Below are 16,975 nucleotides of genomic sequence, written 5' to 3'. Positions count from 1 at the left end.
TCAGCATTGATATTTGTAAAAACCAAACTGTCAGCCAACTCTGAAAAACATGAAAGATATTCTACATCCTGAAATATCAAATACATAGGCAATATTAAATTCTTTATGTAAATATAAATAAGCATGTCTACTTTATTAGCATGCAAGTTTACATTCATCTTTAATAAGTTGTAAAATCATACATTTTTTGAAAAAAATTACCAGTAAAAATTTCATTAACATACCTATTTTATTGAGCTTTATACTTAAAATTGTGTAAGATAATGTAGTATAAATGGAATGTAGTTTCCAATGGAAAAATATGAAGCCTTCCTTTATTCCATGAAAGACAAAGTGGGGAAATCCAGCCAGAGAAAAGGTGTCCAATCAATCAATTACAGTAGCTTAGTGAGCTCTAAAGAGAGACACACAAAATGATGAAGATCAGGAACCAGGTCCTAAACCAACTTCCTGAGGACTTCTGGATGAGACCATTTTTTTAACTAAGTGTGCAATGTTGAATAGAGGATTGCTTTGTATGAAAAAGAATATGGGTGTTTGGAATTAACATATAATTCCTTGTAAGAGATTGCATTAAGTAACAGTAATACTGAAGTTCATTCTTCATTGAAAACTCTGAAAAGATATTTCATATGGTAACAGAGACTTTTGGAGGTGGAGTAAAAACAGAATATGGAAAGCCCTATACACTATGGAAAGTCCTACACATTACAGAAAACCCTACACACTATGGGAAACCCCATACACTATGAAAAAAAAAAAAAAAACGATGTATTATGAAAGGTCCTAAACACAATGGAAAGCCCTACACACTACAGAAAATCATATACACTATAGAAAACCCTGTATTTTGTGGAAAGGTATGTACATTATGGGAAACCCTATACACTATAGAAATCTCTACACACTATGGAAAACTCTATACTCTATATGAAGGAGTTTAAGGTTTTTTCCAGAAACAAACAAGTGAGAAATTGTTTTGAAAATGTGACCTGATTTCAGTTTTACCAAGACTATTCTAGTGAAACACGTGATTTTGAATTAGATGGAAACAAGAGACAATTCTCTTATGAAGCTAACAAATGAAAAGACTTTGTCCCACATAAGAAAACAAGACATCAGGTCAGAGCATAAGCCAGACCAACATGGTCCATGAAGATGTTGCAGGGATAGGATCTGACACCACTGAGAATTGTTGGGGCCAATAAAGATGGCTCCACTTCATCTTGGCTCTAGGTCATAGAGTTCAAAACTATTCTTACTAAGTCATAAGACCTAAAGGTCGAAGGGATGGCTACAGTAGGATGTTTAATCTTGGCCATGTGTGTCTTATCTAAATAACAACAGATTTGGTATGAGGTGTAAATTAATGTCAAGAGAAGCTTCAACATATGCACATAATCAGTGAGACAAATTCAATCATAAAAAACAGAAACTTCAGTTTAAATCAGTATTTATTACCGAAAAGTAAGTAAAGCATCATGTTTAATATGTAAACTATCAAATATTTATTTAAATGTCCACTTATTTTCAAGTGAAAATATGTATAAGACAGACATATAAAGATATAAGCAGCTAGAAGCATAACACGTGGGCAGCTCCACAAATACAACTGAAATATAATTCAATATTGTGAATTGGAGTGACGTCATAATGCACCAAAATGCATTCCATATGAAAAGACAGACAAGAAGCATTTCCATCAGACAGCATACCTTTCCCCATGCTTTCCCACTTATACAAATAGCCTATGAACACACCATTCAGCAATGAGTTTGCTATAGCACAGCTCTCCCTAGGGGGAAGTCATTTAGCTGTAGAGGAACCCACTTTATTTCACATATCGCGTGTTACAACACCAGCACCAAGGAATTCAAAGACACCACATGATCCACAAATAGTTCCTCTGCACTGCTCACAATTTATTATTCAGCATTTTGTAGCAAAACTATCGTACCCTTTATTTGCTACTCAATATAAGGCATTTTGTGAAGTTTGTGCAAACTATAGTCATCACCTTCACCAAGATTCATCATCACAATGCCAGAGTAAAGAACTCTGCCAGAGATGAGGAGTGCAAAGAACACAGGACACCATTCTGTCTTCTCAGCATGCTTCTTATTTGGTATTAATATCACCAGAACAAAGCTACCATGTTCCTGCCATGTGGACAGTGCTCCAAGGCCATGAGAAACACAGTCTAGATCCAACATAGGTCTTAGCGTGCTTGTAAATTACAACTGGAGCACAGATCAAATTATAGTTGTTACCCTGACTACTGCTAGACTAAAGCTATTCCACCAGAACCACTTGATGATGTTTGCAGAAGAATGGAAGGGGTGTTAAACACATTTGTCGACAGTGTCTAATATCTTAATATGAACAAACCAACACACATAAGAATTTCTCTACTCCCTGATGAAAGAAGAAAAAGATAGTATGAAAAAATATTTAGATAAAATTTATAACCCCATATTTTAGCAAAGTAAGTCCAGATATACTAAAATAAAGAGGCATGCAGAACGACAGTATACTGAATTAATAACTAAAACTTTCCCTTCCCAGTGCACGGCTACCATGTAAGTCCCACTACGATAAAAACTATGCACTATGAAATTCAGGGATTGAGTTTTATCAGAGAGAGAAGACAAATTAAGTTCTCCAAGCATCCAGCACAAGAGGCCAGTCATAGTGCATTCTCTGGAATATGTTTAGTATAAAACCACAGGCAACCAGCACAGCACTAGAGAGACATAACTTCATTTTTTCATCCTGTTTGACACAGGTAGAAAATATATCTGAAAATTCCCACATGTTGAAAAACACATGTTGACTCTCATTACTATTGTACTAAAACCCATGGACAGAAACAGGAATTCCGGGCCAATGTCTGCATTCAAAGTACACAAGCTTCTGAAACAAGCTATTGCTACTGATTGTAGGAACTTTTTAAAGGTGAAACCCTCTGAACATGGATAATATCAAGAAGAACCTAGTTAATAACTTAGTTGCAGATTTTACAGCAGCAGTAATGAAATTCTCAGAGACAAGGGTTGGCTAGCAAGTCTCTCCAAGAAGATGGGTGAGTAACTCAGAATCATAAGAGAATTCTGATGGTTTGTCAAATAATCACTACCATATATCTACATATATATAGGAAAATATAGGTTTAATAATACAGGATTTTTTTTTGCTTTCAGAGTAATAAAAAGTGCTGTTGACTAGTATCTGAAATAATAAGAATGCAAAGGAAGCGATTTCTCGTTGCTATAAACATTCATCCATGGCAAACAATGTGGTTGGTTCTTGTTTTATTTCTATAAAGTACTTTTCTACTTGAAGATAATATTTGATTATATTATTTAGTAAGTAGAATAAAGATTAATTTGTAAATTCCTTAAAACAAGACCCTTCATTCCTTGGAGCTGGAACCCATAATGCCTTGTCTCCTGGAATATATGACTGTTGTTCTGAGTCTGTGGTTACTAAGGGTCATTAGTAAGGACATGTGAGGTCTACCTTCAAATTGTGCCTTTTAGTCAGAACACACAAAATCCACTTAGAGCTGTAACACAGAAAGATCTAACTCATTTTCCCACAAGATGCTGTGCAAAATACCACTACAGATTAAAATACAGTTGTTGCTGCAAAGAGGTAACTGAGCCTTAGTCTTCTCCTACCCCTGGCCTTCAACACTGCCTTTATTGGCTTCATCAAGAGGTAACAAGGATGTAGCAAGGCAGGTCTTTCAAACAACAATTAATTCAGTTTAAAAATCAGTAGCGTGTATGCTAAAGTGAGCTAGTGTGTTTAATGCTGAGTGGCAGCAGCCATCCACGTGGCTCTCAGACGCCTAATGAGTCACCATTTCTTTAGAAGTATTACCTATAAAATGTGTGGGCAGTTATTGATACTATAAACGTACCTTTGATCCAAACAGACTTAAATACACACACAGCAGGCAGCTGTTTGGAGGCTGAAACCACCCTCTACATTTCCAGTCAAGTGGAAATAAGGAAAAGCAGGGGGTAATCCCAAGAAATTAAATAAAAGTGGCAGATTTTTCACTAAGAAAATCTTGGGAAGTGAATATTTCTATAGTTATCATCTTGAAGGCATAGTTTCAAAAACTGAAACACATGGAACTGTTACTTTATGTAAATGAAACAGAAATAGTTTTTAGAAAAGGAAAGAAAAAGTAACACTAACAGTATTGCCATGAGTTGGTAAAGAAGGGCAGTGTCTCATAAAACAAAGAAATGGTGAACTTTCTATATGGTTTGCACTAATACATGACATAAATCAGCATTTATTTTTAGATAGAAATAATTTTAAAATTTGATAAAAATAAAGGATTGCTTATAAAAAATTGGCTGTTAACTCACCTATTATAAAGTACAGTATTAACAATCGGTGGCCTACCTGGAGGTCACACTTTCAACTATTAAATATTTTGAGATAGACTTTTGAAATACTATTTATGGGAAAATTTAGCTAAACTACATATGCTGGCAGTAATTCTTTTACCCATATATAATGTAAACAGAAGCTATGCAGATGACTCATTATCTTCTCTAATTTATATCTTCTATGAGCTTCTTGCCATTACACAATGGCATGACTTAATTCCTGGCTTGATTGATTAGGGACATAAAACACCATCCTGCACTCAATCAGCACCAACACAAGGCTTGTTATAAAGCAAATGATATTCAAATAAAACAAGTTTTTTTGAGTCATTTTCATTGGAATCTCAAATCTATTTCTTTCCAAAATAAGAAAAAGAGCTACAAATAAAACTTCATTCATGGTTTTTCTACTATTCACAACAAAACACAATGGAAACCATTGTCTTCCATACCACATAGACCTTATGAGAAAGCCACTAATATTCTTTATGTGTACATTTCAACTAATGTAGCATTTAAATATTTTAAAATAGGTTTACCAATATTCTATGACTATTTTAATGAAAAATAATAGGAATGATTTTTATATAAAATATTTAATTTTTAAAACACAGGCTATTCATGTCACATAAATAGTTCTAATTTTAGGTTATCTGCTTATGGCCAGCAGAAGCATCATGTGTGACAAATAAGAATAATTTAGATACTGTCACTTAAAGTCTGAAGGTCTAAGACTCACCATATTAAAATTTCAGAGACTTGAATACTCTATTTTGCTAAACTTCAAAACCTTTCACTTCCTCTAATGTTTTAATAATTTGTTAGTATTCAATATTCAAATAAAAGGAAAATATTTTTCTTACATTAATTTTGTTATACCAACAAAAATAATACCATCAAAAATAAAGTCGTCAACTGAAAACTCATTTTATAGGCATAGAGTGAAAATTACTTTCTTTAAAATATTCTTACTGTTTCCTGAATCATGTTTTTAAATGCAGGTTCACAAATCAGATAAAGGGCATGAGGTTAAACTGGCCTTTCAGAACTTTTATTCCTATTTAAGATTCCAATTAAAAATGTACAGAACAGCTAAAACTTTCCATTTTGCACATTCAATTTCCCAGAGTTTCTAAGTTTATAAGTGATGAGGGAGATGCTGGTTATTTACCTTTGGTTCAGAATAATTTCTATCTTATTCATAAAAAAATGTGGATACCACAGTGTATATTATATATGCAATTTTCCTGGTCTTTAAAATTTTTACATACATTTATTTTATTTTAAATATATGGGTGTTTTGTCTGCATGTTTATCTGTACACCAAGTACGCAAGGAATAGCAGAAGAGGGTATTGGATGTCAGAAGAGGGTATTGAATCCTCTGGAACTGCAGTCACCCATGGTTGTGAGTCACCATAGATGGGAATTGAACTCAGGTCCTCTGCAGGAGCAGTAAATGTTCCCAGAAGCCAAGCCCAAATTCTCCAGCCCAAATTCTGGGTCTTCCTTTTTAAAAATCACAATCTTCCTAAAGTAGCACTGGGACCTTGGAAGAAGCTTGGGTGTACTGGAGACACCAAAGCTCCTGCTTAATTAGCTTCTCAGGGTACTCATTTACATTCAACAGATAAGCTTTGATGTTTCTCTGACTTTGTTGTAGGACAGTGAACCATGGTTACTGCTAATCACAGGCACCCTGAAATCTCCTCTTATCCTGTCCCTGAGTTGTCTTTTCACACCTCAGTTACAAGACATCCACAAAAGTGAGAGATGCTTGCTTTCTTTGCATCCCATTCACCTGTAAATTGAGAGAAAACAGTAAGTTTGCCAAAGGCTAATACCAGCTTGTGAGGACTTCTGCTACACAATTGTCTTCATGAAAACCATCTGTTGTTGTTCCAATGGCAGTTGAGGAAACAATTTAAGCAGACACATAAGGCAAACTGAAAAATTAAAAAATGTTTCTAAATGCATACTTTAGTGTTATTGAGACTGCAGAGCACTGGGATCAAAACTCTGTCAACTGGCCGGACCCTGCACCCACAGAGCTAGGCGGGGCAGGGAAGCCAAACACACATGCAGATTGTGGGTATACACCTGTGATCTTACAAGTGGAAGTGGGCGCAGCCATGTTTGCTAGGACACATGGCCAATCGCCTGAAGAAAGACAAATGGTGGTCTTCCTGAAGCTAAGCAAACCCACCATTTATAAGAGCCACTTGAAGTCAAAGGGGAGAATTGAATGCTTCAAAAGAGACAAAATAGCACTGTTAGAATGTCAATCAGTGGAAATATAATTATGTGAGGAGAATAAAATTGCACCTAAAATTTAGAAATCAACATGCTTTAAAAATTCCATGTTCAAGGCTTTATATACTAAACAGAGAATATTTCAAAATAGAGTACTGTATATCTTAAGCTGTTCAGGCTGCATCCAGCTTTGGGTTATAGTAATCAAATCATAATTTTATATAAACATTCAAATATGTACACCAGCACAAACACTAACACACTAACACTAATGTGTATATACACACATTATCCTAAAATATGAGAAAATTTTACTTTGTATAAAACTATATATTACAAGTGTGCAGGAGAATTTCTAAATAAAAAGTCTGTTTTACAAGTTCTCAATAAAACAATTATGAACATGAATTCCATGATTAAAGAAATGTGTTCTTTTAGAATATAACTTCAAAATAAGACAAAATGCAACTCCATGGACGGTATTTTAAAGAAATACTGATTTTTTTATGCTTGTTTAAAATGTATTACAATGGCATTATAAATTTAATACTACAAAAAGAATCTTTGTAAAGAGAGGAGGGATGATAAAGTGTACCCTGACTAGCTCACACAAGGAAAGACAAATAGATATTGCTATGAGACCAACCAGCCCAAGAGCACATTAGTCTCAGGAAGAACCAAGACTCGCAGGACCCTCTCCATGGCTTTACTCCATCTCATAGCTAAGAAGACTCCTCCATGTTAAATCTTATGGGTCTGGTGTAAAAATAACAATATAAAAATATGTACCTCCAGCAACATCTGCTAGATATAGATGGCAACAAAGCAATACTATTTTGGTTCTAGAAACCATACAAAAGGTTTGGAAAGCCCATGTTAGGAAAAACAGAAGGAATTGTTACAAGTTCACTTAGGAAAATAAACACTTGTTTAGCCTTTTGAAAAAAAAAGTCAACTTTGGGTATATATTAAATGTCATTGGGGCTTTAAAAACCTGGATTGGTGAACTGTTCTGGATTAAAATCATCATTTGTACTTTGGGCAATTGACTATGAACTCAATGGTTTTGTTAATTTGGATAATTTTTAAATGTCTCATTTTTAAGTGGTCAGAATGTAAGGGATGAAACTTACTGTGGCCATGCTGAGCATTTAATCTTTGGATGTTAGAAATAAGAGTTTAAAAATCCCATCATTACATTAATCCCCATTAAAAATTGTCCAGTGTTCTCTAACTCTGACCCTGCATCATCCAGCTGAACACACATACTGAAGACTCCCCTTCTAATAGGTTTGTTCGCAATTACCTCTTTTGCAAGTTGAATTGTAACTAAAGTGAAGAAATGATTGGAAAAGCCTAGATTTATAAGTAGAAATGTTTTAAGAGATCAGTTGAACATCTTACTAAGCAGTGACATTTCTTCCATAGTTTTTATGTAAATCTGTGCTTTTCCTAATTGATCCAGATAGTTTTATTCAGAGACATATTTTAGCAGAACTGTAAAGGGAATGTACACATTGTCAGAAATCATCACCATGTAAAAATAGCCACAAAGTAAAAGGAAAAGTGATTAGAATTACTAACACTGTATATGAATGTGGTTATAGAGATAAAACTCCATATTTAGAGTTTCCTGGGCAATTTCTCCCAGGTTCATATTGTATTGTAGAGATTAAAATTTCCGAAGAGGCAGCTCATCAATGGATGTCATACCAAAAAGTACACATTTTCCAGAACTAAGGAACCAGGATGAAAACAAAGTGACATTCCAAACACCAAACCTCCCAACAATAAGTGAAATCATATTTAACCTAACAAATTCTCCATGATTTTTATTCAAACTCAGTTCCTAGGATTGCCTCATAAATAATAGCCTCAAGACCCTACCCTGCCTGGGGAGTGGAGGGTAGATGGGGTGGGGGGTAGGTCAGGGGTGGGGGAGGAGATGTGGGGATGATGGGAGGGAGAGGGAGAAGGGATTGGCATGTGAAACAAGCTTGTGCCTAATTTGAACTAATGAAAACAACAACAAAGAAAAAAAAAAGAAATGCTTCTTTAAAGCAATCAAGAACATTAAGGTTTGAGGATGTAGCTCAATGGTAGAGTGCTTGCCTGGCTTTTGCAAAGCCCTGAGTTCAATCTCAACCTACACACACACACACACACACACACACACACACACACACACACACACACTACTACCCCATCTTTTGTTCTGATGCTCTGAGTATAACTCATTGAAAGATAAGTGACAGCCATGTTGGTCACTAAAGGAAAACAATCCAAGGTCTATGTGAGATAAAGTTATTTCTGGCCCCTTTGCCACAATAATGACTTCTTTTTTTCAGAAAAGTAGAAAACTCTTTTCACAGTATAGATGCCCCAGTAGGTAAAGCTATGTTTACAGATGCCCTATATACAGAAAACCCTTTGGTCTTCCATTTGAAGGTTCTCAGTCACTATAAGAAATGTTGCAGAGAATCATATCCCAGTTGCCAATGCCCTTTGTCTTTTTCTCTTACCTCAATGGGTAAGCACCAGACTCAAGAACTGAGCTTGCCTCACTGTGTGATTTGCATATTAGCTTTCTATAAATACACTGAGTTACCAGTAAACTGCTCAGAAATTAGTTTGAATACACTAGAAGATATGAATAGAAATAACTGGTTCCTCTAGTCCATCACCAAAGCTGTGTTTTCTTGAAATAAAGATCCATTTTGTATCTCAGTCCTGGGCAGATGGCCAAGATTTCGATTCATGAAGTTCATAATTCTTTAGAGTCTTCTGGTACAACTTCTAGTATAATCTGTAATGTTCTGGTTATTCTCTCTACAAAGAGATAAGGAAAGATTAAAATGCATGAAAATCAAAACGGCATAAAAATAGCAAAATGTGAATTATTTGGGGATGAATACTGAGAGTGCACAGCCACCTTCTTTGTAGTGCACTTTCAAGAATTATTTACTTCATTACAATCTTATCAGGCTCAATTAATTTACTTGTCACTTCTACAACTTCCCATGATGCTTCCTCAGTAAGAATATATTAATATTTTGTATTCAAATAAGAACACTTATTTATGAACCAGGAGGCTGAAAATATTTTGAGACAATGGGACCAAGATACAAATAGATGTTTACAAATATGCTTCATGTTCAGCTCAAAATGGGTTTGTTCTTTTTTCACATAGGAGATGATAACCAATTTCTCAGGACAGTCAGGAGAAGAGTATTATTTCCAGTGTCTAATTTGTAGTATTGTTGAGCAAATTACCATGTTTATCAAGGCCTTGTTTATCTCATAAATAGATTGAGAACCTTGGATTTATCTGGGTCATTAAGGTCTGATCCTTAGACAAGTTACATTAAGCATCGTCCACAATTCCAAATTTGCTCCAATTTTAATCATTAGTCTCCAATTTAGAAGCTGAAGGCTTAACCCAGCAAGAGGTCACTGTAACAGACACTAAAATATAAAAATACCTGAGTTGTATTACATCTAAGGACACTTTTTACCCACTGCCCTAGAGTGCCAAGCTCTGTGGTGATGATTTCAGGTACATTCTTTCTTAGTTATTGTCACCAACCCCCATAGAACATCTTCAGAAGCCCCCCAATCTTGGAAACCCCAGGCTCTGTCCTCTTAAAGGATTCAGAAGCAAATAATCTCTTGCCCAGGTATTCTTTCTCCTTTCCAATGACTCATTATTCTAACAGGCCTTTCAAACAATATTGTAAAAAGCTGTTTTCACCTTTTGTTCTCTGATTTTTGTGGTTTCAATGCTAAATGTCCCCCAGAGGCTCATGTATTTGAACACTAGTTCCCATCCATTGGTACTGTTTAGGAAAACTGTGAAAAGTTTAAGGGGTGCAGCTTCACTGAAGAATGTGAGGGCTGACATGGAGACTCTATAACCCAGCCTTACTTCTATAGGTTGTTACATGGTTTCTGCCCCCTCACTGCAGACAGTGTGATCAGCCACTCACAAACCATTGCAGTCTTGCCTTTTCTGCTATGATGGGCTGTAGTCACTCAAACTGTGAGCCAGAGCAACCCCTCCTCCCTTAAGTTGCCTCTTCTCAAGTATGTTGTCACAGCACAAAGAAAAGTAACAAATATAGTCATAGTCCCTAAGGAAGTTTTCTGGGCACATTATTATTTTTTAATCCTGTGTTTATTGTAAAGGGTTTATGTATAGTATTTTCAAATTAATTAAACCTTATATAATTCTTAAATAAATTGTATTTTTTAACAGTCCACTCTGCCATGAGAGCAACAATCAAACGCCATATTTACAGAATTATCCTATTAAACTAGGCTTATGGAAAAATTATCTGTCAACAGTATGGGGAAAGTGTCTTTTCCAGGCAGACAAGGAGCCAAGCCATATGATAGTAGGCTACAAGGTAAAAGAAAAACAAGAGTTGTAAAGAAAATCAATGGAGTTAAAGAAACATGGCCTCAAGTACGTGTTTCAACACATCCCTGCTTAGCTCCCCAAGTTAATCTCTACATCCTTGTCTTCTCACTCATCCCTGGTCCTCCAAACCTGACAGCAAAGCTTTTCCTAGTACCTTCCAATAATGTGAGTTTCCAACTGTTGCCTTCTTAGATCTCTTGCTGGTGTGGGAACTTACAACCATTCCAGAGCCATGGAAGCAGCTGGGATGCCCATGTTTGCATGTGTCCTTCTGAAAGCGCAGCTTGTATTCTTCTTTCAGCAGGGCTAGGCAGAGGCCCAAATCATAAGGTTCTGCCTCCTCAGCCCTGCTGACTATCCCCCCTGGCATTTCTAAATTCTCCCTTTTGGATTCTGGGAGTGGCATAATTTGTATAATGGTTGAGTGTTCAGTAAACAGATTGGCATTGGCCTCAGGTACTCATTGGTTCCCCAACTTTTCCTTCTAGGCTGTCTGTCCTACAACACTGGGTCTGGCACAGGGTGTTCAGTGGAGGCAAGGGAGCTTCTAAAAACACTGCAGAACATTTGGCTTTGGAGTGCCATATATTCTATTCACACTCACGATAAGATTAGTGGCCCTACAATAATAATATTACTGCCTCTCTAAACAAAGGTGAGCCAATGACCTACAGCTGGAGTTTTCCATAATTACAACCTACAGGACTTAAAGCAATGCCATGGTGTGGTTTCAGTTTTATTTTTTCATGTTCCCTTGCTATTCCTGAAATAAACTGGAATAACAACTGACTTGGCAAAATCTCACTCACCCCATCACACCTGGTATCCATAGGGGAGTAGCAGCCAAGATTGAGTGAGCTTGGGAAGCAGTGCCAAGCCACTCTGCCCCAGCACTTATATTAAAAATCATAGTATGTTTTCTTAAGAAGGGTTTTTAAAAGCTTTCATATGCATAATATTTATTATGTGGAGAATCTTCTGAGCCCCTAAGAAATACAGGCAAACTTAATGAATGAAAAAGGTGCACTCTAATCTTTTGGGAAAATCTGCAAAGGCATTAACCAGCTTTCAATGGTCTGTCCCAGATAAAGCTATCTTGATACACTTTGGGCAACACATGCTTTTAAGCTCTGGAGTTGCAAGCCTGCTGTCCACAAAGACAGATTGTAGGCTTTCGGCTCATGTCAGCCACATTGGGTTTTGTTGTTTGCTTGTTTTTACAATCAAAGATTTTGTTTAAATATACCTGCCTCCCTATCTCTACCTGAGCAAGAGGGGCCAGGTGTTAGGCAGCCCACTGGCTCTCAGCTGTGATCAGGTTGAATGGATAGCTAGAGGCTACCAAGTTCAATGGCTGTCATTAGCCCTGGCCTGGGTTACCAGGGCTGTACTAGTACCTCTGTGTATCTGTACACATCGGGGTAGAACCTGCCTCCCTTTTCCTTCCCTGGGAAGTTTGCCTTTCTGTAGATAAATAAATCATATAAACATCCAAGCAGTAGAATTAACTGCTGTCTTCCAGACAGGGAGAAAGCTTTCTGCATATCTGACCACCCCCTTAAGAGAATGCTTCATTCTAGCTCTGGAAATGCTATAACCTAAAAAGTGGTTCAATACTGGCATCCTGTGGCCAGAGGTATTCATCAAATCTCTAGAAATCTCACATCCTTGGGCTAAGAAGCTAGAAACATTCCCTGGCTATCTGTGCCAACTAGCCTTGTACCAGTTTCTGAATGATGTCTGGTTGCAATTTCTGGAGATAGTCCTGACCAGGTGCATTTTGTTAGACTGTCACATTTTCCCAGGGTTAATCCATTCACATGTAATCAGATAAAAAAGCATAACATAAAATCTAGACAATTTACCAAGCAAAGCAACATGATATCAAACGACTGCACAAATTGCTTCAAGCAAGGCTCTCCTGCCTCCAAGCTCACATGCAGTTTTCTCTCTAACAGAAAGTATGTCTTTAGAGGAAGGGTCTAGTACTGCTGCAAGAGGCTCTTGCTTCGAGTCTGTGTATTTTGTTTTGGCCAACGGCTACAAAAATACTTGCCACTACAGCAATAAATATTATAAATTTTCTTTATTTTACTACAAGAACGCTGCCTAAGAGGAAAATCAAACAGAATTACAGAGGACTGTTGTTTTTTCCTACTTCCTTTCAAGGTGTCTATAAAGATAAAGATTTGCAGTGATGATTACAGTTTAAAGTAGAACGGCTGTGTTCCTGGCAAAAAGTCAGAGCATCCCCGAGAACCGAACCACCATTGTGGGTCTCCTCCACCGCCGTTCATTTCACAAATGACTGACACTAACTTCAGTGGCCTTGGAGATGTTCAAAACAATATTAGAGGCAGAAAAAAAAATAGCAAGAACTCCAAAATGACAGGAGCAGAATGGCAACAAAGAAAAATCATGTATGAAAATGATGCATCTAAACTGACCGAGTGGCTGCTAGCACACCTGCGGTAGAGAGACCAGCTAGAACTGGCTGACTGAGCAGGGAAGGACAGAAAACCTTCTAGGTGGGACAAAATGGCGAACTTGCCCTTTCTTCACTCCATGTTCTCTTCCTCTCAAAGGCTGCTGGCTCTTTCTTCTAGGGGTTGGACTTTCTTTCGTGCTCAAGGTCTCTTTGTGTACTTCAGTCTCCCAGCTCAATCCTCAACTGTAGCAAGAAGCCAAGTGACACTAATCCTAAATATTTTAACAGAACTTGTCTCCCTTCAGATCTATAGTCCAGTGTCTCCAATAGAGAAAACCTAACTAAATATGTCCTACAGAAAAATAAATACAGCTTTGCAGGATACAGAACTATACAAGTACTCTGGGAATCAGCGTATTTCCCTTAGCCTTGAAATCCTAATTTACATAGCAGCATTTCTTTCCAGAATAGTGTTGCCAGCTAGAAAGTTAAATCGGAATAGAAAGAGTGGTAGAAAATCTGAAGTAGCCAAATGCCAATTCAGTTGGTAAGGAGTCATGACAATACTTTAAAATGGCTGGTTTCTGAATGTATTCTTGGAATATATTAGAGAGTAGAGAAATAAATGTTTTTCTTGTTATTTTGTACCAACACTCCCTTGTTGAAAAATTTCCCATCAATCACTAGACTTCTAGTTTGGGTTTTTATATTTTTGGGAACTTCATATATGAGTATTGTATTTACATTATTTCTCCCTCTCTAACCACCAACTCCTACCATGTCACAATTCTCTTTTAAATTTATGATTTATTTAATTGTTCTTTTTATATACACATGTATGTTAACATGCTGAGTCCATTGTGTATTGATGGTTTGTAGATGTGTATAGGGCTGGGATGGCCACCTGGGATTGGGGCTTGGCCTGGGAGAAGACCAATCCTCCCTCTCTGGTCAGTCACTGTTTGCCTGTTGCTCTTCATCTGTGGATGGGGCCTTGTGAGATTTCCTCTATCACTTTGGCATGTCACCCTGTGTTGTCATTCTGCAGTTCTTATTCAGGTGACCATATTGTTGGGATTTCATAGATGTAGAGCTTCAAATTCCTGTCCTCCCTTTGACTTTTAAGATTAGCCATGGTAAACTAAGTAAATTAAGACCAAATAGAAAACAAACAAAAAAGGAATTTGTATTCTAAACTCACCGAACATATAAACAACAGCATTTCTGGTTTTGAAAATATATTTAATGTGACTTAACCAATGTCAGTATCACAAAACTTAAAACAACTTAAATGAGGAAAATTTTATTTACCCTAATGTGCCTTTCCTGTGTCAAGGGTCACGGGGATTAATCCATTGATGGGTATTTAGCTGAATTTGTCACTTGAAACTGGGTTTGTTTGGAACAATTATATGACTGAGGACTGCATTTAAAAAGGTATTTTTTAACCTTAGTCTCTTGTTCTATGGAGTCCTCTGCATCCCACCTGTAGCTTCACCTCATCAGGTGCTCCCTGGCCTCTAGAAGCAATAGAACCATCACCATCAGAGCAGAATGAAGCCAGTCCCAGGACTGAAGTGTCCCAGAACGGAAAAGGGCAACAAACCATGAAGGCACGTGGACTGAAACTTTTGAAGCCATGAGCCCAACTAAGTTTTTCTTCCTCTAAATTGTTCCTGATCTTATATTTTGTCATAGTGATGAAATTCTAACACAGTGGGTATTGATGTCCAGCAAATGAGAGTTCAAATTCTGGCTGTAAGGCTTAAGATTCTGTATTCTTGTTTCTAAATTCTCCCTCTTGCTGAGCCCTGGCTTCCTTACCTGGTGGAAACAGAATCTTGGACATGGGTCCTTGGTGATTGATCTGAGAGCCTGAAGCAGGGAAAGGGATCACAAGCTCCCCTAAACCCAAGGCTCTTCCAAAGCACCCTTCTGGCCAGTTGATCTTGTGCATTTTCTCCTCCACGTCTTAACTGACTACCAGTTGAGCCAGCTTTTCCTCCTTAGTGCTTTTAACTTCCTCTTGGTCCTGCTAATGTCCTCATCACTATCACTGAAGAAACCACCCATGTCCTGTTCTCTGTCTTCAGCCTCAACCTTCTCTCCTCCATACTCAGTAGCAGGCATTGCTTCATCAAAGGCAACCGTCTGAGTTTGAGCCCTTGCTCTTTTACTTACATCCACATGACTTGTAAGAGTGACATGAATTCTCTGGTGACATAACTCAATATCTACATAATAGGGGCAATGACTTCAGATGGTTGTTAGGACTGACAGTGGTCACACACATGCAAGCATGTAGAAACTAAACAAGAAATGAAAGCTGTTATTCTCTTCACGGTTTTTGCTGTTACCAGTACCCTCTGCAGCTCCCTTTTCCTAACAAGGTAGTATTGTAGCCATGATGTTTAAGACATTTGAAGGTACCCATCTCACTCACCAAGAAATCTCACATCATTGAGCACTAGACTTCACTCAACCCAGGAAAGCAATCATTGTATCACTAGGGGATTTAAAAGAGGAGTTGAGGCTGTTTACAGTTCTGAAAAAAAAAACCCTCTGCCTAAAGAAGTTATTCTCTAAAATGTCCATGATTACAACCACCCAAATTAAATACCCAACAGGATTCAATAGGGGCTGCACTCTGAATGACCTGCCTGTCTTTCTCCTTGGAGCGGCAATTAAAACGCTGTAATTCACTTTAATAACAATTGTACCTCATGTAGCTTTAAACTTTAAGAGTTTGCATATTGGATGTGTGCACTTTTATGGGTTTCCTATAACATAGTCTCTTGATGGGTCCAAGATGCTTAAACATCTTACCTGACAATTGTCTGAACCACTTGGGTTTCTTGTCCCATACAATGAAGAGATAATATGCAGGGACTCCAGTCAATGTAATAAGGAAGCCGACCCCGGTGCTAAATGGGTCTGAATAAAGGGAGAGGACAACCATGAAGAGGCAGGTGAAGGAAAACAATGCTGGGATGAACAGAGGCACCTGGAACACAGCCAAAAGAAACAGCTTCACATAAAGCTCAAGAGACCAGGGATGGAGGGCATTAGTTACATTACCAGCCAGTAGGCCCCAACTCATTTAAGCAGCAAAACCTCTCCAAGCAGCACAGAGCATATATTAGGTGTGGTTTCTTAACTTTAACTTGGTTTAGAATGTTTGAACTAAGTCTCAGGCTAGGAAAAGGTGTTTGCTAGTGGATCATCTATTCAAATTCTTTAACTAGCAGTGTATCCTTATAATTTACAGTTGTCATCTTAAAAGATTGGTGGTTTGATAATTATGATTAGAACCCATTTTCACAAGGAGTCAAGAGCACCAGTGGCCATGCTCCATGTTAACACCTCCCTGTGAATATTGATTTCCTGTTGAGACTCACACTCTGACCTGATGGGAATAAAACAGGCCAACTCCTAGTCAACAGCTAATAAAGATGCTGCAAGCATG

At 37.4% G+C, this 16,975-nt stretch overlaps 1 protein-coding gene across 5 annotated transcripts in view; it reads right to left on the bottom strand.

Annotated features, from left to right (window-relative positions):
* Positions 1-1,484: 1,484 nt before the first annotated feature.
* Slc7a11 (solute carrier family 7 member 11) overlaps positions 1,485-16,975 on the bottom strand; it is an 80,691-nt gene continuing 65,200 nt past the window's right edge. For 3 of the 5 annotated variants that reach the window (XM_027394927.2, XM_027394925.2, XM_027394926.2), the window contains 2 exons: positions 16,336-16,513; positions 1,485-9,490 (listed from right to left, as the gene is read on the bottom strand). In XM_027394927.2, the coding sequence (XP_027250728.1) occupies positions 9,426-9,490; positions 16,336-16,513 (243 nt within the window). In that variant the 3' untranslated portion in view covers positions 1,485-9,425. The remainder of the gene's footprint in view (positions 9,491-16,335; positions 16,514-16,975) is intronic. The other 2 variants (XR_004772197.1, XM_035452058.1) reach the window with 2 other exon arrangements.

Source organism: Cricetulus griseus (genome assembly GCF_003668045.3).
Source record: "Cricetulus griseus strain 17A/GY chromosome 1 unlocalized genomic scaffold, alternate assembly CriGri-PICRH-1.0 chr1_0, whole genome shotgun sequence".
NCBI lineage: Eukaryota > Metazoa > Chordata > Mammalia > Rodentia > Cricetidae > Cricetulus > Cricetulus griseus.
The sequence above is the reverse complement of the archived record's forward strand: the minus strand, read 5'-3'. Positions and strand labels throughout refer to the sequence as shown.